The sequence below is a fragment of the Morchella importuna genome, assembly GCF_003444635.1.
Source record: "Morchella importuna strain M04M26 chromosome Unknown Morimp01GS003, whole genome shotgun sequence".
Classification (NCBI taxonomy): domain Eukaryota; kingdom Fungi; phylum Ascomycota; class Pezizomycetes; order Pezizales; family Morchellaceae; genus Morchella; species Morchella importuna.
Genome location: NW_025763400.1, coordinates 629,586 through 650,685, shown reverse-complemented (window position 1 = coordinate 650,685; position 21,100 = coordinate 629,586). Strand labels below are relative to the sequence as shown.

The 21,100-nt window shown below is 47.0% G+C and overlaps 9 protein-coding genes across 9 annotated transcripts; 3 read left to right on the top strand and 6 right to left on the bottom strand.

The window, feature by feature from the left end:
* Nucleotides 1–197: 197 nt before the first annotated feature.
* On the bottom strand, nucleotides 198–713 carry LAJ45_01688 (uncharacterized protein; the record flags this gene model as incomplete). Its single annotated transcript, XM_046111281.1, has 3 exons — nucleotides 198–254; nucleotides 316–577; nucleotides 634–713. The coding sequence occupies 3 exons, from the start codon at nucleotides 711–713 to the stop codon at nucleotides 198–200; spliced, it is 399 nt and encodes a 132-aa protein (XP_045975225.1).
* Nucleotides 714–1,083: 370 nt separating this feature from the next.
* LAJ45_01687 (uncharacterized protein) lies at nucleotides 1,084–1,748 on the top strand (the record flags this gene model as incomplete). The annotated part of the gene is made up of 2 exons (XM_046111280.1): nucleotides 1,084–1,281; nucleotides 1,422–1,748. 2 exons carry the CDS (start codon nucleotides 1,084–1,086, stop codon nucleotides 1,746–1,748), a joined length of 525 nt encoding a protein of 174 aa, XP_045975224.1.
* Nucleotides 1,749–2,190: 442 nt separating this feature from the next.
* On the bottom strand, nucleotides 2,191–3,264 carry LAJ45_01686 (uncharacterized protein; the record flags this gene model as incomplete). Its single annotated transcript, XM_046111279.1, has 5 exons — nucleotides 2,191–2,352; nucleotides 2,416–2,554; nucleotides 2,623–2,714; nucleotides 2,770–2,952; nucleotides 3,016–3,264. 5 exons carry the CDS (start codon nucleotides 3,262–3,264, stop codon nucleotides 2,191–2,193), a joined length of 825 nt encoding a protein of 274 aa, XP_045975223.1.
* Nucleotides 3,265–5,343: 2,079 nt separating this feature from the next.
* On the bottom strand, nucleotides 5,344–6,452 carry LAJ45_01685 (uncharacterized protein; the record flags this gene model as incomplete). Its single annotated transcript, XM_046111278.1, has 4 exons — nucleotides 5,344–5,815; nucleotides 5,871–6,078; nucleotides 6,150–6,312; nucleotides 6,375–6,452. 4 exons carry the CDS (start codon nucleotides 6,450–6,452, stop codon nucleotides 5,344–5,346), a joined length of 921 nt encoding a protein of 306 aa, XP_045975222.1.
* Nucleotides 6,453–7,228: 776 nt separating this feature from the next.
* LAJ45_01684 (uncharacterized protein) lies at nucleotides 7,229–7,728 on the bottom strand (the record flags this gene model as incomplete). The annotated part of the gene is made up of 4 exons (XM_046111277.1): nucleotides 7,229–7,260; nucleotides 7,319–7,423; nucleotides 7,478–7,631; nucleotides 7,684–7,728. 4 exons carry the CDS (start codon nucleotides 7,726–7,728, stop codon nucleotides 7,229–7,231), a joined length of 336 nt encoding a protein of 111 aa, XP_045975221.1.
* Nucleotides 7,729–7,997: 269 nt separating this feature from the next.
* LAJ45_01683 (uncharacterized protein) lies at nucleotides 7,998–8,859 on the top strand (the record flags this gene model as incomplete). The annotated part of the gene is made up of 3 exons (XM_046111276.1): nucleotides 7,998–8,294; nucleotides 8,365–8,766; nucleotides 8,827–8,859. The coding sequence occupies 3 exons, from the start codon at nucleotides 7,998–8,000 to the stop codon at nucleotides 8,857–8,859; spliced, it is 732 nt and encodes a 243-aa protein (XP_045975220.1).
* A 3,514-nt stretch (nucleotides 8,860–12,373) lies between these two features.
* On the top strand, nucleotides 12,374–14,276 carry LAJ45_01682 (uncharacterized protein; the record flags this gene model as incomplete). Its single annotated transcript, XM_046111275.1, has 5 exons — nucleotides 12,374–12,506; nucleotides 12,588–13,421; nucleotides 13,475–13,782; nucleotides 13,857–14,011; nucleotides 14,198–14,276. The coding sequence occupies 5 exons, from the start codon at nucleotides 12,374–12,376 to the stop codon at nucleotides 14,274–14,276; spliced, it is 1,509 nt and encodes a 502-aa protein (XP_045975219.1).
* Nucleotides 14,277–15,167: 891 nt separating this feature from the next.
* Nucleotides 15,168–16,522, bottom strand: LAJ45_01681 (uncharacterized protein; the record flags this gene model as incomplete). The annotated part of the gene is made up of 2 exons (XM_046111274.1): nucleotides 15,168–15,614; nucleotides 15,905–16,522. The coding sequence occupies 2 exons, from the start codon at nucleotides 16,520–16,522 to the stop codon at nucleotides 15,168–15,170; spliced, it is 1,065 nt and encodes a 354-aa protein (XP_045975218.1).
* Nucleotides 16,523–18,251: 1,729 nt separating this feature from the next.
* Nucleotides 18,252–21,100, bottom strand: LAJ45_01680 (uncharacterized protein; the record flags this gene model as incomplete). The annotated part of the gene is made up of 8 exons (XM_046111273.1): nucleotides 18,252–18,886; nucleotides 18,983–19,601; nucleotides 19,657–19,901; nucleotides 19,959–20,115; nucleotides 20,180–20,272; nucleotides 20,341–20,520; nucleotides 20,580–20,866; nucleotides 20,938–21,100. 8 exons carry the CDS (start codon nucleotides 21,098–21,100, stop codon nucleotides 18,252–18,254), a joined length of 2,379 nt encoding a protein of 792 aa, XP_045975217.1.

The window sequence follows — 21,100 nt, the reverse complement described above, 5'->3', positions numbered from 1 at the left end:
CTTGTCATATCAGAAGTTTTCCATACGCCACCCTTGTATTAAATCATAAATCAATCAAAGTCCCAATAAAATCCGATAAAGGAAGCAACAACCCAAATGTCCTACCCGCCCATTCCTTTGCCCAGCCATATTATGTGCAAGTACTCATCCCACCGATGAAATATAAAAAATAATAAAAATAATAAAATAAAAAACGCCTATTTCCCGTAGTTCTCGTGAATCTGTCCACAAGTGCAGCACACATGGAACAACCTCTATGTCATCATTAGCACACTATTTTCCAATACCCATAGAATACATCATCAAAAAACGTACCATCTTCGTGTCCTCTGTTCTCTGCTGACTCTGGAAGAATACCGCCTCGGTCTCGTTGCAGTAGGGGCAGGCCTTGTTCGCTCTCGGTAATGTTGGGTCACTTCCGACATCCGTAGTGACACCAGCAGTCTCACCGGCTGATCCTCCAAGGACGTTGCGGAAGACACAGTAGTTGGACGCGGCCTCAGTCGCCTGGCAGGTACGGCAACGGTAAAGTAGTGTGTTGTTTAGACGGTCCTCGTGCGGGTAGAGCATGTTACTACTATAGGGGAGTCAATAAGGAGCTCCTAGAAATGCTTGTGAGGAAGATATATGTACCATTCGCGACAGAAACGGAAGGCGACCTTCTCATGACGCGCTTTGCGAGTCTCAGGAGCAGGAGTTCCGGTTTCAGACATGTCTATTTAGATTTATAAGAGAGTGAAATTGGTTGTGAGGTTTAGAAAAGAGTGGTTTAGGGTGTATATAATGGTTGGTGGAGAAACGAAGGTGCACGAGTGAGAGTTCACGGCTTGAGATGGAGTGATAGAAGATGGGAGATCGATGAGGAAGAGGATCAATGACCAGCAGACTCGGAAGCTTAAGCCTCACCCATCCATTCAATGTGGCTTGGCGAACCACAACCCACAATGTGGCTTAGTCACCGGCATTAGCCTCACCACGAAAAGTTTCAACGGCGTCTTCAACTCTCTCCGACCCACGTCAATTCCACTATCCTACACACACCCTGGTCCGTCTCCTGCGCAAAAGGAAACATCATCATACACAATGGCTCTCGCATCCAGGTGCTGTGCACGTCTCGCCCGTTCTGCCGTCGCTTCCCCATCTCTCAGACTCGCACCTTTCGCTGCGGCGCCTCGGCGATGGAACTCTACCGCCTCTGCTGATCCCAAGATCGCTGGCATTGTAGATCAGATTTCCGGTCTGACACTGTTGGAGACCGCTGACCTGGTCTCCTTGTTGAAGGTGCGCACTTTCACTGTCAATTGAGGCCTGCGAGGCCCTTTTCGATATCCCCCCACATCATCATATATATGCCCCACCTTCCACCCCGCCAAGGTTGTTTCGAATTGTTGCTGTTATTGACACAACTTCCGCCACTACAGACTCGCCTCAACATCCCCGACGTTGCACTTCAGTCTTTCGCACCAGCGGCTGGTGCGGCTGCTCCTGCTGCCGCCGCGCCAGAGGAGGCCGCTGAGGAGCCGGTCCTGGAGAAGACCATGTTCAATCTGAAGCTCCAGTCGTTCGACGCCGCAGCGAAACCTAAGATCATCAAGGAGGTTAAGTCTCTCCTCGGCCTGTCACTGGTCGAGTCGAAGAAGTTTGTCGAGTCCGTGCCAAAGATGCTGAAGGAGGGACTTGTCAAGGAGGAGGCCGAGAAGATAGCGAAGACATTGAAGGATCTTGGTGCTGTCGCGATTTTGGAGTAAGGGAACGAAGAGATGTTTATTGACAGGATTTGGGTGTAAATATACATTTTAGAAACAGCAAACTCCGTCATCAAAAGTCGGGCATACCGTTCTTGGGCCCAATTGTACAAAATCTTTCCCCCAAGGTTTTTTAATGCTCAGTATTCATTCCGTCCCTTAAGTTTGAATCTTACTGTACAGGTAGTTATAAAAATATAGAAGATATGAAGAAGTAAGAGATGTAAAGTTACAAACTACCCTAGCCTAGAACGCCACACAACCCAAAGGTCCCTCAGTACATGTAGCTACATGTAAGATGTAGTAATAGCAGTTGGGAACAATAAGAAAAACCCAAAATAACGAACAAGTCATCATCATTATCGAATGCCCCTTAGGATATCCTCAAGACACCTCATGACGTATTCTCTCCTCAATGAATGGCGGGTTGCAAGTCCTAGTTTGTCTAGGCGATTGAAGAAGCCAATGTCTGGTTCTCTTCGCGCATGATCTCGTAGTCGTCTGGATTCAGGTCGCTTGTTTGGTCCCACGCCTTTTCGAATTCTGGGTTGTGGCCTTCCCACTCCGGGTATCCGACCGCCCAGATGTTCTCGCGCAGACGTTTATGCTGCACAATTTCAGTCAGTGGCCAGCAATAACCCACGAATTTCCACCCGGAAGAAAGACTTACACGCTCTCGATCTTCTTCCATTCGCTGTTGGATGATCGCATCGTCGAACTTCCTCTTCGTGGCCGGACCCCTGCCCTCGCCGCCAGGTTCCTCGTCGTCGTCATCGTAGATACTTTCGGCCGGAGATGCGATTGCAGCCCTATCGTTTCTCAACGGCTTAGCCAATTCCAAGATATAAAGACACAAGGAAACAAGCAAGAGACATACTTATGTTCAGCCTCCCTCTCCGACAACATCTCGCCCACTTCCTGCATCATACTATTCTCCACGACTCCCTTATTCCCTAGGCTCTGAAGAATCTACCAACTCTGTCAGTATACCTCCTTGCGCGATTCCCATAAAGAAATAACAAACCTTCCTAACAGTTCCCACATTTGCGGCGCCCTCCGGATCGTTTGGAACAACGGTATCGACAATCTGTATGAGATCTCTCTGGATCATCTTCACGTAACCCCGGTACTCAGTCTTCATGCTCATATCACAAAGAACCTCAATGAAGTAGAGCATATTGACGCGGGTGTTCATAGTGCACTCCTCCTAGCTTCCAATTAACTCCTAGTAACTTCATAATTAACAAAGATTGGGTGGAAAATAACATACAGATTGAAGTTGCTCTAAAATGACACTGAATAGGTCCTCGTCGAGCTCTTTGTTTTTCAGCGCGAATTGCGCGCATTGTTTCGACGCGCCGGCAGAAGCATTAAGGCGCGAAAGGAGGCGTGTAAACTGAAGACGACAGTTGAAAGGATCATCGGTGGACGCCATGGTAAAATCAAAGCTACTACCAGTTGTTTCGTTGCAGAGCTGTTGGCTCCCAGGCTCTCCGTGATGTTTAGGATCTTCGGACATGTTGCGCTAAGGGTTAGGGTATATGCTTATCTGATAAGGGCTATTGAATACCGCCTAGGGTGTTGTAATCTGGTTTAGGATGTTGTAATCTGGTTTGATGACTTTTGTGGAGCTTTGTGGTTATAAGGGGGGTGAGACTTCTTTTTGGACCTTACAGTTAGGCTGGGTGGGAGGGCATTAGGGTACGGGCTTACTTGTGTCGAGCACCGCATTCCGTGGCCTTGCCATACAATGGGATGTAGGATCTAGACGTTACTTACATGTCCTCGTGCTTCCGTAACATACTTGAGTGTTTGAAAGAGCTGAAACTCTGAATTACGGGAGGTATTAGGTTTTAGTATGAGCAAGAATATACCAAATAATTCCGTCGTATCTAGATGGACCCAGCTATATGAATATCTCAACTAGACTATATCTCTATCTGGCAATTTCGCATCACCAAATGTGGTTCATATATGTGTAGATTCATGCGTGTTCTAGGTCAGTTGGATTTGGTCAATAATTGTAGCTACATCATTAAAATTTGGTTACTAACGTCAGGGGTGACCATAGAACAACACTGCTTAAAAAGGAGTAGATTTAGCTTTACATATCTTTGTGAAATGAGGGCTAGGGGATTCGTAGGTTTAATCAGAGGATTTTTAAATTTATATTCACCGCTTGTATGTCACTTTCAATTAAGCGGCTTCCGTCTGTTAGGACAGCACAAGACGATGTCGAAGTACACTTATTAAGTATACTTCAGTTCGAACTTTAGAGCTCGTTATTTTCCAACTAGGGTTTCTCTTGTATTCCAGCCCAATTTCTGAATAGCGATATCCAGTTCTACGCAATTGTCGGAGGGGAGTACACTCCCTACATCATTCATGAATGGCTTAGTTTGGAGTGAATGTTGAGCGAGTGATATCCTATGAACTGAATAAAAGGTGTGTGCCAGGTCATTGCTTCCAGCCAAGCCAATTAGCTTGCATTTACCTTTTGAAACAATCCCAAGGTCTGTCATATAACCTATTATGGATACACGTAATGATGTATATTCCGGCGACCAAATCTTACATGTACTCCGGATCTCACTAGAACTACATAACGCATGTAGTCTTGGAGGAAGGCGTCAACATCGAAATAGCATTCGTATAACCAAGGCAAAAATCGGAGACACTGATATTTCTTAACTACTCTCACCCTTAGCAGAAAACCGATGTAAACTACTTTTAATTCTACTTTTAAGAATCATCTAACCAAATCCAGATATGTATCTACGAAGATAAAGATTTGTCTAATCATAGCAGTATTGCTGAAGACAGATTCTTTGGGCGTACTACATGTAGCTGGTCACAATTGGATGTGGACGATGTAGTATTGTATTTCAAGATAGATCTAAAGATGGAATGCATGAAGCGCCCCTTTCACGAACCTAGTATAGTTACAGGTGCTTGGTGGGCTAGCTTATGGGGAGTAGTAGATGTACTATTTTGTGAAGCCTTTCATAGTTTTCCAGGCTGATGGTTTTGAGAGTTCTAAGGAATGGTATGGAAGAAGGTGTATGTAACTATAGGCCCCATCTCATTGTATTCGGTACTTGATTGTTCTTTTTACGAAACTAAATCTACGTAGGCCGAGACCAACAACTAGAAGTATACAGATCTAAATATATTGGACAATGGCCCTGGGCTACCAATTACTAGAAATAGGGAGTATTGACTAGAAAATGCTTTATGTTCTAAATAGTTGCTCATTATCTCCGGGATATGTGCACAAGGAGGGGCGTCTTCAAAAGTTGGTCCCTTTTAGAATGGCATCCAGTATTTTCAGATTCAACTGACTATTGCTCCTTAAATTGGTACGTACATACATATTTGCTATAGGTCTGTCCCAATCGTTTTTGGTACAAATATGTAGCCATTTTTGAGTTGGTCTCAGGGTTCGTGAAAGTGCGGCTAATAACATCATCGCCAGGACAAGAAAGAAGAAGATAAAAGAAATATGTACTCCCTTCTCGAAAAGAAAAAAGAAAATCCATCCATCCAGAAACAAACAAACAAAACTTTTGGCTGTACATGAATACAGGCATCGTTTTTTTTAAACGTCTTCATCACTAACGCTCTCGTCCTCATCACCACTGACTTCCTGGTTCTCCCTCTCCTTCTTGTCCATCAGAGCCTGCAACTCAGCGTCATCGTTCTCGGTGACCGCCTTCGGTGCCATTCGTACGACGCAACTTCCACCGGCTGCGGTGATGCTCTTCTCGATTTCGACAATAGCCTCCTCGAGGACCTGGATTCCAGTGTTCTTGTCCAAGCACTGCGAAGTCAAGACGTATAGCGGGGGAGAGACCAATTTGACTTTTACTGGAGTCTCGGGTGTGTTCTTGGCCTCCGCTTTTCGGAGGGCCTCCTTGACGGCGTCGATTCCCTCATATCCAAAGCATGTAACCTCGACATCGGCACGGACCTTAGTTGGCTGAGGTGTAAGACGCTTTGAAATGTAGGTAGTAAGCTCAGCGCGGACAGCGTCAGATGGGAATTCAATGCCTTCCCAGACATCAGGGTTGCTATTAAATTTATGTTAGGAGAATCTCTAAAAATACGTTAACAAGGGACCCTCACGTAATGGAGAACTTGAAGGCATCAACGGCATGTCCGTATTTTTTCATCAATGGCCAGCCGATGCTTTCGTAGAGCTGTTCGATAGGCTCTTTGGTTTTTTCGGCGACATGTCGCAGGATGGAGTGAACCATCTTTGACTTGTTGAATCGCTCTTCGCACTTGACGACATCCTCCGCGGAGACACGACGCTTGGAGAGATCGATGTAACCTTCATATCATCTTATGTGTTAGTGATTCCTTGCCATCTTTAGATTCAAAGGAAAATTTTTGATAGCATACCCTTCTCTTTGTCAACACGCAAGACAACAACGACTTCGTTCCGGCCAACACGGATAAGCTTCTGAATGGACCTGATACGTCTTCGAGAAAGCTCGCTGAGAAGAATCATTCCATCGATGTTGTCGTACTCAAGGAGCTTGACATAGGCACCCATCTCGGCGATCTATGACACATGAGTTCTCTAAACTATATAAGAGACAGCATCCAGTGAGAATAGAATCATACCTGCTTTACGTTGACCATAACATAGCTATCCACTTCTGGATACTTCTCGGGGTAGTAGCGCGAGTTTGTGAGCGACATGGTTTTCGGGTGAGAAAAGCGGATATGCGGATGTTCTTTGGTTTCTGGTTTCTAGTCTTCGAAGAATGATAACCACAGTATTTGCGACACAGATAGTCGAAGATGGTTGGGTTTAATGCTGTACTTGTTGTGGGCTAAATGTGATGTTTTGATGTTGGTTTGGGAGGGGCTCGGTGGGGGGGGTGGGGTGTGGTTGTTAAGAGGGAGTCATCCCACCATTGAATTTTTCTTTTTGGAGAGCCTCACTGTCATTCTAGCTTTAAACACAAACAGCTGAAAATAATGGAATACGTCACCGAAGGCTGGAATTGCACTTGTTCAAAACGCTTTATTTCTGACGGCTGTAGTTTGATGGCGAAGTCGGGAAGCGAAGTCGGGAAGCAAAGTGTCGCGATACATATATTCAGTCATGCGCGCAGTGTATTTACATGTAGTGTCCTACATTGTGAAATAACACAGTATCGTACCTACATGCACACACATGTGGGTTTACTATTTATCGACACATTACTTGAATTAGACATTGTTACCGCGGCGTAATAGCCTTGCCGAATATCTCACGTACTTTCCCCCAAGAAATGACAGACACTGCAGCCTATATTGTATTACATGCAGGCCTGTCGCTCATATATGTGCGGCAATGATTGAAGGACCCTAGGCCCTGATCCTTCTATTAACCTCGAAGCCTAGCCTCCGCCGTATACTCAAAATGAGACCGAACAAGAAAGAAAAGAAAAGAAATCACTTGCACTACAATTAAGGCTGCTTACATTAACCTAACGCTTTGCCAATCTCCTAACCTTAATTTCTGTATCCCCAATTCGTAGTTAACAAAGAGTTCTCAGCTTCAGAGTAATAGAACATACCAAGCTCTCCCGTCCATTCCTCGAGTTCTTTCACAACAGCTTCTAAATCGCCGACTCTCTCATCAAGCACATCGACCTGGTTCTTATACTTTTCGATATCCGCGTCTGTAGGCGCCTCTCATCAGATGCCCTTTCTTCGCCGTGAGCAAGGTTAATTACATTTTTGGGCTAAATACTCGCTATCAGTCTGCAGCCCTTCAGCCGCATTTGCCATAGCCTGGTACCGCTCCTTTGCGTGGAGGTTGATACGGTTCAGGAGGTCCAGATCTCCTATGGTTGCTTCTGTATCTGCGCGTATCACATTCTCCAGACTCTATCGAAAGTCAGCCCAGACCTGTGTACTGGGAAAGAAATCAGTAGCATACGGCTAGCACATCATTCACACTGTTTGAGGTTTTTTGAGCAGCCATGGGGGTAATATTGTTTATTGTTTGCGAGTAAGTACAGAGCATGCCCGAGGCTCGTGGCCCCCTGTCATGGTAACCCACATCCTTCTATCCATGCGCCAAGGCGCTCATCACCATGTGCCAAAATTTTCGACTGAAGAGTGGGAGAAATATTGAAAAATCTAAACCCCACCACCACCATCACCTTAATCCCAACGTCAACACTACCACCTCCAAACATAATTTCTATAGACCCTCTACATCAAGGAAAAGTCGTCTAAAGCCTATCCGAAATGTTCCGCCGTGCTCTCCTCCAGCAATCCCGTCAGTTCTCATCTAGGACATTTGCCGCCACGGCGAAGCCATCACTCTCAATCGTCCTTCCATCCATCCGACAATGCGCCCCTACACTATCCCGGGGCCGTTTTATGTCTACAGAGGCTTCATCAGAGAAGGCTGCTGAAGAGTCAAAGCCTGAAGCTGCCGCTGCCTCAAACGGTAACGGTAACGGAAACGTAGATCTTAGGGCTGAATTGGAGGCTTTAAAGAAGGAGCTGGAGAAGAAGACCGAGGAGGCAAAGGACTTTAAAGTAACTTCACCCAAGATCAATATCTCCGGAATCATATCAATTGGGCCCGTACTGATTCAATTGGAACCAGGATAAATTCACCCGCACCGTCGCCGACTTCCGTAACCTCCAGGACCGCACCGAGCGTGACAAGAAGGCTGCCAAGGACTACGCTATTCAAAAGTTCGCCAAAGACCTTGTTGACAGCGTCGACAACCTCGACCGTGCCCTCTCGGCTGTTCCCGAAGAGAGCCGAACTGACACCGAGAACAAGAAGGAGCTCGTGGATCTCTACAATGGGCTGAAGATGATAGAGAGCATTTTGTTGAGCACGCTGAAGAAGCATGGATTGGAGAAGATCGACCCTATTGGCGAGGTGTTCGACCCCAACAGACATGAAGCCATGTTCCAGGTACCGATGGCCGATAAGGAGCCTGGTTCGGTATTCCATGTGCAGCAAACTGGTTTCTTATTGAACGGGCGAACCATTAGGGTATGTTACCATCAACGAATTACTTCAGATTAGAGCTCGAACTAATGATTCTGGATATAGGCTGCCAAGGTCGGCGTTGTAGCAACCCCGTAAGAGGTTCTGCTGAAGTCTTACTTGCTTCTGGGGCGTATCTGATAGGTTGTGGAACCAAAAAATAATTTCTGGCTTTCTTTTCCTTTTTTCTTTTGTATATCTATACGGTTTCTTACTTCTCTTCTCTACTTCTGGTGTCTATATTGATGTAAAGTATAGTGTTCACATCTCCCTCCTCCTCTTAACTATTCATCTCACTAGGTAAAAGACATATTGTCGACTGTAAATATAAAACGGGTTATCATCGGTCAACTAGGGAAATCTCCATTGCTTGCTGAAAAGTGCAATACGTGCAGTGATCTCTTGTTCGAACAATTATACTGAGACCATGGACCGGCTATATGATCTAGCCCGGATAACTAACGGACTACGGCTTATTATGAGAGTCCTACAGTTGAGACTCAGGTTTTTTCTTTCTTTTTTTTTCTTCTTTTTGAGTTTATGGACAATCCACGGCCTGTATGAGAACTATAACTCTGGTGTGCTGAAGTACTACAACACAAACAATTCATAGACTTATGATGAATATGAGAAAACACATTCTTTCTCCTTTGTGGTCAACTCTCCCTACTCCGTCATGAAATATCACTCTGAACCTTGGTTTCTTTTTTCTTTCACTGCCTCCATCTTCTGCGCAGTTGTTCCCTCCCTTCTTCTAACTCCTTTTCTTAAGCTTGATATGCTTTTCTTCTAGTTTTCAAACTGTCATATTTAGCAATCTTTCTCTACTGGTGGGGTATATCCGGAGAGTATTCGTCGAGAAATTCGGACATTGAGGCCAGTTCAGTTAAATTCGGCATATGAAACATCTAAGGTCTCTGTTTTAAAGCTATTCAAATCATGATTTCAACGGCTTAAATCATATCCCCAATTCGGATTTTTATTTACAAAGGTTTTGTAATTTGACTACTTAGGTTAAGAAAGATACTAATCTGTTCTCAACATTCATCTACAATCTTGGACGAATACGATGTCAATTACAAGTTGGTTAAAAAGTTATATTAGGAAGCTACTTTGAAGGGGAAAAGCGTTCTCTTGAGCTGATGGTCTTAGTATCTACTACAGGGATGGCCAGTGGGATGTACGTTGTGGTAGATGATTATAGGGTTAGGTGTCCCCCAGTTCACCTTTTCCCCTCGCTCCCTTAAATATTACTTCCCGGGCTTTGACAGTCGTGTAGGCGAGGTAGTCTAGTGGTAGACGCCTTGTCCTACTACACCGCGTGGGTTGAGCCACGACCACCCGGAGACGTCTGGGTCCGGAGACGTCCGGAGGTTGTGGGTTCAACTCCGGGGGTGGGAGTGATGCTCGGGAAGTACGACACTTTCACGGGAAGCAGCGTTCAATATCTTGAATTAGAACCTGTGGACCGTGGGTGGCGTATAGTCGCAGCATCACTTTTTGTGTATTTATTGTCCGTTTTTGGTTTTCTTTGGAGGGGCATGATGAGGGCCTTAGTGGGGTATGTGTGATATCGATTGGAGCTCTCTCTAGCCGGCCTATAATTACAGATTTAACTACCTTAGCTTATCGCTCATTATTTGGCTAATCGGTCTCCAGGGCCGGACGTAGGATTAGGCCGGTCTAGCGAAACTCTTCCAGGCCATATTCTTTTATAGTATAGTAGATGTGGGTAGGTTGTGACCGGCGCAGTATCATAGTGGAAATCATTATTGTTCGACTTTCTATGTCTTGTGACCGTGAGGGGAATTCTAGAGCTAGATGATAGAGGGGATCTGGCTGTATTTGCGTTCCTCCAAAGGTACTCGAATCAGTTAAATAGGTTTGTTATAGTTATTTTTACAAAGTATTGTTAACAATTTCATTTTGAATCCATCGAGACACAGGGCTGGAGTAGAATATGACCAAATAGACTAAATATTTTCACAGGTTAGGATGAAGTATTACTCAATAGACATGAGCTATTATCTATGTTGTGTATGGTCCAATATTTCCTAGTAGATCTTATTCCACGGGTGAATATCAACTTATTATGAAGGTGGTGTATACTCCAAATATTAAGTGAAGGGATTTGTTCGATATACATATAGAGATGGTGCATATAGAATCCTATATAACAAAGGTAGCATTCTGGAGGAGGAATTTGCAATAAATTAAAGACATACATGACGGGACTCTCTAACTAGATCCGCTCATAGATCCTACTCACAGATCGAAGTTGACTGCAGGCTTGGTGTCGCAAATGGTGTTCCTCCGCTAGGTAATCTATACTCGACCGTAATCACGGATCGGACTTTGACATATATGAATACCTAGATCTATATAAGATGTCAATATAGGCATGTGGTCAAAAAAAAAAAAACACCGGCACCAACATCAATGCGGGATTAAGAATTCCTGCCTAGAAAATGATCTGTTCGGTATAACTACATAGTTGGTGTAGTAAATTTCACTTGGTTAAAGTGATCGTACGATCGAAAATTTGGGAATGTTTCATGAGGCAGCACAAACCAATTTATTTCAGTGTTATTCGGGGCAGGTTTAGGCAAGGTTTTATGTAGGCGATAAGCGCAGAGAGAGAGGCGCTTTACAGATAGCTTACAGCACGATTGTAGGCGAATTCCCGAAAAGTATCTCCGTCACTAATAAAGGAAAAACGGCAAGATACCTCCCAAATCCACGTAATATACATGATAATGTAGCCGCGCATTAGACGGGACGAGGTACATGTAATATGCTTACATGTATGTACGTGCACTTGATTTTCGACATGACCTGCCGTGCAGTCTCGTTGTCTTTTTCAAGGCTATATCCAACAACGAAAGCAAAGGTAGGACTCAATATACGGGCGCTACCCATACAGTGACCCAAAATAGGCCTAGGAATTCCCTTCCACGTGTGCTCTTTATTCTATCCCCGTATCTCCATCAACACATCTACATACTTGAAATATAGATGCCGGCCTATTTGGGAGGCATATGGCCAGTCAAAGGTTGGAAGGGGAGAGTTACACGGCTTAGGCTCACCACTATAAGTTCTTCATTCTGGTAACTTTGACAACTCGTTGGCTTACCAGGACACAAACAAACATATAGTCATCTATCCAGACTATATAAATTCGGGTTATATTCACGGCCCCATTTACTCCCATGGAGTGCAGCAAATCATGTAAGGCTACATGTAGTCTGAACTAGAGTACTTGACACCCACACCCAGCGCAAGGAAGGTGGCACATTGCAGTACCACATCGCATAAAAAACTGCATCCCTTGATTACACATCAAACACGCCTCGTGGGATATTCGTCCCTTCTCCGCTCAATGGGAGGTGCAAATAAAGTTTCGGACGTTTTTTGTGTCTCGGGTTTCGTACATGCAACCCATGAAACTAGGCATTGTGCCGCGGGTGATTATGCATGATCCTGCCAATGATTTGCGCCAACAGAGGGTTAGGGTTTCTGAGATGTCGCAGAGCCGCTAAAGTTCAACTCCAACCAGGTACTGTCCCGCAGCGCCGGCCGACCCCAAACCCCGATCCAGGAACGAAAATTCGAGATGCGGCTGTATTCGTCAAAGATACTGTACGAGGCCTCTGCTTGGGGAGGAGTAGGGGGCGCACAGTCAATTTTTCGTGTTCGTCAAGTCTCTGCGCTTGGACAATGGCACAGAAGGAGAAATTTATCCTCAAGTCTGTCTCTGTCTACTGCTACTATATATATAAAAATAAAAGATTACATGCGCTGATACTTCCAGCCTGACACTCTCACAGAGCCCTCAATTGAGCTCGAGAATCAGCAATTCCCTACGGACAGCTGGACAAATCTTCCCCCGCACATAGCCTCCGCCCTCCCTCGAAAGCTACACCTACAGCCCTCACATCCCATAGCCATAACCCGCAAGCTCATCGAGTCCCGCTTCCCCGCTGCCACCTACAAGCCCTACAACGATCTCTCTCCCATTGTATCTGTTCACCAAAACTTCGACTCCCTCGGCTTCCCACTTGAACATCCTGGACGTAGCAAGACTGACACCTACTATGTCAATGCTTCCACCGTGCTACGCACCCACACGAGCGCTCACCAAGCCGACACATTCCGGGCGCAGGAAAGCGATGGTTTCCTGATATCTGCGGATGTCTACCGCCGCGATGCGATCGATAGAAGCCACTACCCGGTGTTCCATCAAATGGAGGGCGCGCGCATGTGGTCACGGGACGAGCATGGCGGAAATGTAGCTGCTGCTGTCTGGGCCGACTTTGAGAAGCTCCCGAAACACGACATGGTAATTGAGGACCCCAACCCTACCATACACCCTGAGAGGAACCCCCTGCAGGACCCACATACAGCAGAGGAGGCGGAAGCTATCGCGGCGCATCTCAAGCGGAGTTTGGAGAACGTTGTCGTGGAAGTCTTTGGGCAGGCGAAGAAGGCCGCTATTGCGGCGGGGGAGGCAAAGGGTGACGAGGAGCCATTGAGGGTGAGGTGGATCGAGGCTTACTTCCCGTTCACGAGTCCTTCATGGGAACTTGAAGTTTTCTGGCAGGGTGACTGGCTGGAGCTTCTGGGGTGCGGCGTTGTACAGCAGCATCTTCCCACAAACGCTGGTATGCAGCACTACCATACCAACCCCAACAAAGCAAAACTAACTTTTGTGCAGGCGTCCCTTCAAAGTTAGGGTGGGCTTTTGGAGTTGGTCTTGAGCGTGTCGCAATGCTACTCTTTGGCATCCCCGATATCAGACTATTCTGGAGTCACGACCCCCGCTTCTTGGAACAGTTCTCGGAGGGTACGATTAATCGCTTCGTGCCATTCTCAAAATACCCACCTTGCTTCAAGGATATTGCATTTTGGCTCAAGAGCTCTAGTAGCGCCGCTGGTGGTGGTGTTGGCGCGGGTTTCCATGAGAACGATATGATGGAGTGCGTACGCGGCGTTGCAGGGGATCTTGTGGAGGATGTTAGGCTGGTATGTGCCCTCCCACTCCCACCTAAAAGAACAATGGGATAGACTGGTAACTTACATGCGTGGCGGGTGAATAGGTCGATGAATTCACACACCCTAAAACGGGTAGGAAGAGCGTGTGCTTTAGGATCAACTACAGAAGCCTGGAGAGGACCCTGACGAACGAGGAAATCAACAAGCTGCAGGAGGACGTGAGGACTGCCGTTGTTGAGAAGCTGGGTGTGGAACTCCGGTAAGCACCCGGGGGTTACTACCTAAACATCTTTTTTACTTTCTACTACCATGGGGGATGTGAGAATCTCCTCTCAAAATAAAGACCTAGCGTGGACCAGCACCGAGTGACAAGCCATGACCATGCCCTCTCCCTTCCTTCCCAAACCTAAACGAGAGCCCATCTGATGAGTTGTCAACTGCCCAGTGATCATGGGTGGAACAGGAAAGAAAAAAAAAAGGAAAAAAAAGCCCTCCCCCCCAAGCCACACATCATGACGTTATGACCAACCCAACAGACTAAGCGGCGCTCAAGCCTCCCGTGTGGGGGTTTGCGTAGGGGTTCCAGACCTCGGGACTCAGATCGCGCGCAGGGAGCGAAGGACGAATGTCTGTGCTGTTTTATCGCTAACCTGACTCGTGAGATCGATGTCTTAATTTAACCTACCTCTACATATATCCCGAGATAGGATGATGCGATGCGATTGATAAGATGACGGCCAAGAGTCCGTGAGACCCTCGATGCAAACTTTCGCCCACTGCCTAAATGTACCTACATGTGAGCACTAGTCTTGCGTGATGGAGTACTCTAGAGTAGAGTAGAGCACCCAGACTAGAATGCATACTCTAGCAGTATGTACATGCACATGTAGGTAGATAACCACTAGCCAGGAACGACTAGAAATCTATCCCTCCTCAATTAAGTATCTGAACAAAACACTGAGGCGATGACTTTTTTGTTTTGAGCATACATGATGTAGTTGAACAGAAAAAAAAAAAAAAAGGTATAAAAAAAAAGTAGGGCCCATAATAGCCACTAACCACTGTAGCAATATGAATATATCAAAATAACGATATTTCGAGGTCGTAACAATATTGCAATTCCAATCCAATCCACACCTCCCAAAAAGAAAAGGAAAAATAAAACGAACGCCAGAGAGAGAGAAAAAAGAAGATACACATATTCCCCAAATAAACCAAAAGGTAAGTATTTCTACTACAGCAAGATAGACTGCACCACCCTTAAGCCTCCCACAAGCAAAAATAATGAGAAAAGTAAAAAAATATATATCACTCAGAATAAAATAAAAATAAAAAATAAATAAAAATCCATCAGCAAAGAACGAGAGGAAAGACCATTACAACAACCCCAACCCAACCCGAAGCCACTAATATAGCTAATACCCATCCAAGCTCTTCGGCTTCAGGGCCACCAAGATCCACTCCTCCCACTTCCGCTTCACAAACATCACCGCACGATACTCGGCGCCCCTGCCATCGTTCTTCTCCCCGAGCAGCACCTCGGTATATATCCACACAAAGACCAGCACCCACCCCGCCGCCGCCACCACGCCCGCCAGGAACGGCCCAAACAGGTGCACCAGCACTAAGCGAACGGGGTCAAAGTCGTCAGGCGACGGCAGCGTCGACGTGGGCTGCGGATATATCAGGCGCATGTGCACTAGCAGCAGCTGTGGAAGATATGGCGTTGATGGGTGTGTGGCCAGGGTCTTGGGGAGGAAGAAGCTCCGGATGGGGTAGGTTATGAGGACGGCGAGGAGGACGAGGAGGGCGTAGAGGGAGCAGACGAGACAGAGGAAGGGATTGATAAAGGCGAGATACACCTAAAAGTGGGGGTGAGTGAGGTTAGCTATATGCTGCATGTAATCATCCCTCCCTCCCTTGATTGGTTTTTGTTCCAATATGTTGATTAGATGGTATATATATGACGTGGGGTAGCTAGCTAGCCAGCTGGCTGGGGGGGATGTGGATGCAGAGTGATTCCTCATGATTAAGAACCGTGGTATTTAACCACGATCCACAACCACGACCATCACCACCAACCCAAACCACCAACCACCAACTAGCGCTGGGGGAAAACATGGAAAAACTCGGCGTTTCTCGGAGTCCTTACCAAAATGCGCCAAACATATGACGATGTCTCTCTTGTCCCAGATCCACCAACATTCTCAATGTCGCCCAACGACTCAATTGACCGCGGCCTCTGCTGTCTAGTATGGATAGCAGTCGCTGTACATGTCGCAGCAGCAGGTGATACGACACGCTCCACCACCACCACCACCGCCGGCCTTGAATCGCCGTCGGCGTATTCGTGCTGTCTCCCTTGCTGTCTCCCTTGCTGCTGCTGCTGCTGCTGCTGCTGCTGTTGCTGCTGCTCTTGAGTCTTTCCCACCGAGAAAGTGACAGCCAGGTTGTTCGGCACCGCGGCCGCTACGACCCCACCACCATTACCAACTCCATGTCCTCCAACACTACTACAACCTCGTCCAGTACCACCACAACTGCATTTCTCTCCTTCTCCTCCACCAGCACCACAGCTAGTACCTCCGTCACCACAGCTCCCACCTTCAGCCCCGACCGCAGGCTGAAACTGCACCAATCCCTCGGATCGCGCCGCTTCAGCCGAGCTCTGGATCTCGTGTGACCGCCCGTCGACACTGGCAGCGACGTCAGGGCTCTGGTTCGGATGGGCCGCTAGGCCTGACGGCGGCGACTGAGAATTGGGCGTCATGCAGGGAGCGGCAGGGTGGGTGTGTGGGTTGTGTGGGTGTGGGTAGATACGTAGGGTAGGTTATGTTGAGTGCAAGTAGAACGCGACCGACCGGGGGGGGGGGGGGCGGACGAAACAGACAATACGATATGAGCTACGATTCAGAGATTCCAGAAAACCGATCAACCCCGGGAACAAGAATGCAGCGGGCGGGTGGGAGGGATGAGGATGGGGGGCAAGGGACCATTTCCTTCCTTCCAGCGTGCGAAGGGGAGGGGGGGGGGGTACAAGAAGGTAAGTTCTTCGTTTTTTTCCTTTCCTTCCTAATAATCAAAAAGGAAAAGAAGAAGAAAAAAGAATGGGCCAGAGGGGGGGTTCAAAAAGGATTCGGAGGGGGAAGGGAAAAAAGGGAAAAGGAAGAGAGAGGATGATGGGGGACCAAAAAACTCTCTCTCTTCTCCCCCCCCCTTCCCTTCCCTCCCTTTCATGGCCATGTCTGGTATGTGTGGGAAGCACACACAGCGCCGAGAGAAAACCAAGAGATCCATACAACCCAACAGCGCTGTGGCCAAGGCGGTGGTGAGAATTTCCGCACATATGCCAAACCTCTGGGCGCTGGGCAGCCTGGGCGTTGCGGCAACCAGACCGCATGCGAACAACAAACTCGGCTGCTGTCTTAACTATGCTGGGCATCTACCACCGCAACACTACCCCCCCCCACAACCACTACAACCTCTCTACTGGCACAACAACCACCGCAGCAAACCGAATTCAGTACTTACCCAGAGGTACTTAATAATGAGAAATTAGTACATCCATGGCGGCAATATTAACAGTTGCAATAATAACAACAATAATAATATAATAACAAGCAGCCAAGAGATGTTACAGTCAAACCGGGTATGTGCTCTATCTACTATCTATCACCCAAGTATCTCCTACTAGGAGGTAAGGTACTGTTATGGTTCTGGTCTTGATTTAAAAAGTGATCGTGATTCTTTTTTTTCTTTTCCCGCTCTCAATAGTTGTACATACACGCTTCAGCCAAATCTTTCAACGAAAAGAAAAAAAGAACACACAAAGTAAGTAATAGTAAACAGAAAAGAAAAAGAATATTGAGAAAAGTAAAAGAATAAAGAAAATAATGACTCCCCAAGCGCCATGCGGACATTGAAACAACGATAGCATTCTGTGCAGAACTCCCCTATACCGAGTCCCCTTCACCTCAATAATGCTTTTCCTAACAAGTTTGAACTCAGATACCCTCCCCCCCCTACCGGTTTCGTTAATTTCCGTCATCAATCTTTACGACACCCAGTTATTTTCAGGCTCGCTGTGCCCACTACCTAATCTACCTAATCCAACCAGTTCTTCGACTCAAGAAAAAAGTTCCGAAAAATTACATGAACACCAAAAAAAAGAGGATAAAAGAAAACACATGAAGACAAAGTAAACTAACAAAGGGTGAGTAAATAAAACAAAGGGAAGAAAGAATTTTAGAGCAGTAAGGTACGATAATAACAGAGGAGCTTCAGTCATAAACCATGTATTGCCCCCCAATAACTACCGTAAAAAAATATTTTTATTATTGGGAGGCAGACGCAGCTTATAGCACTACCTTGCCTGAAAACCGTACATACCAACGAAGGAGAAAAAACGCTTTAATCCGTATCCAAAACATCACTACCATCGATCACCTGCGCTCGAAACGGTCGAGACTAAAGATCGCAGCTTTTAGTAGCTCTCAAACTCAATTGTCGCCTGAGGGTGCACTAGAAATTCCGTTGGGGCCTTCAGTGTTTTGCCCCTTGCCTGAAGGATCCCTTTCTGAATCACCCATCTCCTCATTATCATAATCCTCGTCTAGTTCGACCTTCCTAGCAGGTGGCTCGATAATTTCTTTCCGGTCCTCTCGGGGGGCTGTTTCCGACATTCTTAATGCCTCTGTTCTCGACTCTGTCATAGGAGGGAGTTGCTGGTGACTAATCGGGGGAAGGGAGTTTGACGTGTGATGATTTTGCTGGATGTTTATCTGAGAGGGAAGCGACGGCTGACTATGATGATACTCCCCTCCCCCGGGTCTTTCTGATGAACTTCGCCTTCTAGACTCTTGATGCGGAGAAGAGATACGAACAGGCGGAGATGGTCGATGATGGTGGATATCATCCAACCTTGCTTTGTTCTCGTCTGATGCCGGCTTCTTGATGTGCTGTGCTTCTTCCTCCTCCCATTCCCTTGGTCTTTTGCCGTAATGAAGCTTCTCATCCCGGTCACTACCTCGCTCACCCCGTTCGCGCGCCGCCGCTTCCGCCGCCATTGTGGCTGAGGCTGGCGGCGGTGCGCCACCAGCGATGCCGCCCTGCGAAGATGAATGGTGAGGGTAACCTGTGTTTGGTGAGGGGAGGTGCTCGTCAACAATGGGTTTAACCTCCGGTGGAGGGCTGTTATGAGCACCATACGGTGGAAGGGTCATTGGATTACCATTCGACGCAGGTGGCAATATAACTTGTGAATTATGGTGAGGATTAAGAATACGACCAGGAGGTGGCTGCTGCTGCTGCTGGCTTTGTTGAGAAGGCTGGAATGGACCTGATTGGGATGGGTGGCTCGAGAATTTTGGCGATGGTGACAGCGGCCTTCTAAGGTGGTGCCTGTTATCATCAACACGCCCGCGCATGAGGTCAGGGCTATGGTCCATATGTCGTTGCGGCGGTGGCGGTGGCGGGGGTGGCGGGCCGGACTGGTCCACAGGGCGATATGGTGACGGCTGCTGCTGAGGTTGCTGCAACTGCTGTTGCTGGTGTTGAGGAAGCTGGGGGAGTGGAGGAGGAGGGTGCTGTTGCGCTCGAGCTTGAGGGGGGGCTTGAGGGGCCTGTGAACCCCATTGTGGCCCTGGAGGACCGCCAACCCCCGCAGCCTGATAAGCCTGAGGATGCACATCCTGTGGAGGAGGCGCAGATGCTTGATGAGCTACACCAGAAGACTGGCCATTTCTCAATAGCTGGAGGCGGGCTTTGATATGTTGGTTTTTGGGGTCCAGCTCAGCTGCGCGTTGGTAGGCATCAAGCGCATCATTTGTCTGGTTGTTACATGATTCATACTAGGGTAACGTGTTAGTGAGGCTTAATTTGTAGTATAAACAAAGTGATTCGTACCAGCGTCCCCAAATCGTACCAAACTTCGGATATGTAGGGGTTCAGCCTAATTGCGCGGGAGTACGCATCTAAAGCGTCACGGTACTGGTTGATCTGATAGTAGAGAACACCAATAGAGCACCAGAATGTTGGGTTGCGGCCATCGCGATAGACAGCTTGTTGATAAGCTTCATACGCCTTGGGGTATTTCTGCTGAGACATGTAGCATCGTCCAAGGAGGTACCAACTTTGGGCATCCGAGTTATCTTTGCGCGTGGTCAGTTATATCTTTCAAATAATTGGTTTTGGGATTAAATGCATACCAGCGCTCACTGATTTCTCAAGGTACTCAATGGCAAGCTGTTGGCTATCAAAGTTGTTGCTTTGCTGATGATGAAGCCAGCCAAGTTGCTGCAGTACCTTGGCATGGTTGGGATCTGATTCAAGAACACGCATGTATGCGTCTTTCGCGGCATTATACTATGATTACAAATGTCAGCCTCAGATACGAAATCAATCAATCTTGTCAATTGGAGCCGCTAACATCTTTCTGCTGTTCATATACATGTCCGATCTGAAACCAGATGTCCTCCTCAGTCAACGGGCGGGGCGGGTCATTGACGATGTAGCGGAAACACTGAATTATTTTAGGTTAGCGCATTTGTGTGCCAAGATTTAAGGGTTCAATGTGGGGGGTGAAATCACCTCAAGACTCTGCTGATATTTACGCTGCTGCTTATAGATTATACCCAATCTGAAATAGATTTCGTTTGCCTTCTCAAAGTTTGGCTCCATGCGCATCACTTGTGAGAATGCCTCTTCAGCATGTTCAAGAGACCCATAGCGATCGTACAGAATTCCAATTCCGTACCAAAGTTTCGGTTCCTAGAAAAAGGGGTTAATATGTTTGAGCGCAGTTGTAAATATGACGTGAATATAATTACTTTTGGATCGCGAAGATGATACAAGGCCTGTTGATAGGCCGAATAAGCTTTTTGCAGATCATCCATCATCAAGTAGCAATGCCCCAAAGAGCCCCAGATATCGCCATTGTTTCCGTCCAAATTCAAGATGCTCTGAAGATATTCTACTGCCTTTGAGAACTGCTCTTTCGTACGAAGAATGCACGAGATGGAATTCATCGCCGGAATAGAGTAAGGATTCTGGCGAAGCGCGTTCTCGTATGCGGCCATTGCACGGTCCAAATCGCCCATTAACTCCGTCAGGCTGCCTACGTGGGGGGTAAGTCGGGGGTACGAATAAAGATGATCATTTTTCGAGGAAAATTTCGGGGGGGCTTACCGATTTGAAGCCATACTGTTTCATTTACATGCTGCAGATTTTGGAATGCTGTTGGCCGTGCCTGTTGTTGTTGCTGTTGCTGGATCGGCTGCGGTGGGTGACCGTTTGCTTGATGTAGCGGCTGGGATTGCCCATGACCAGGCGAGGTGGTATGGCTCGCCAT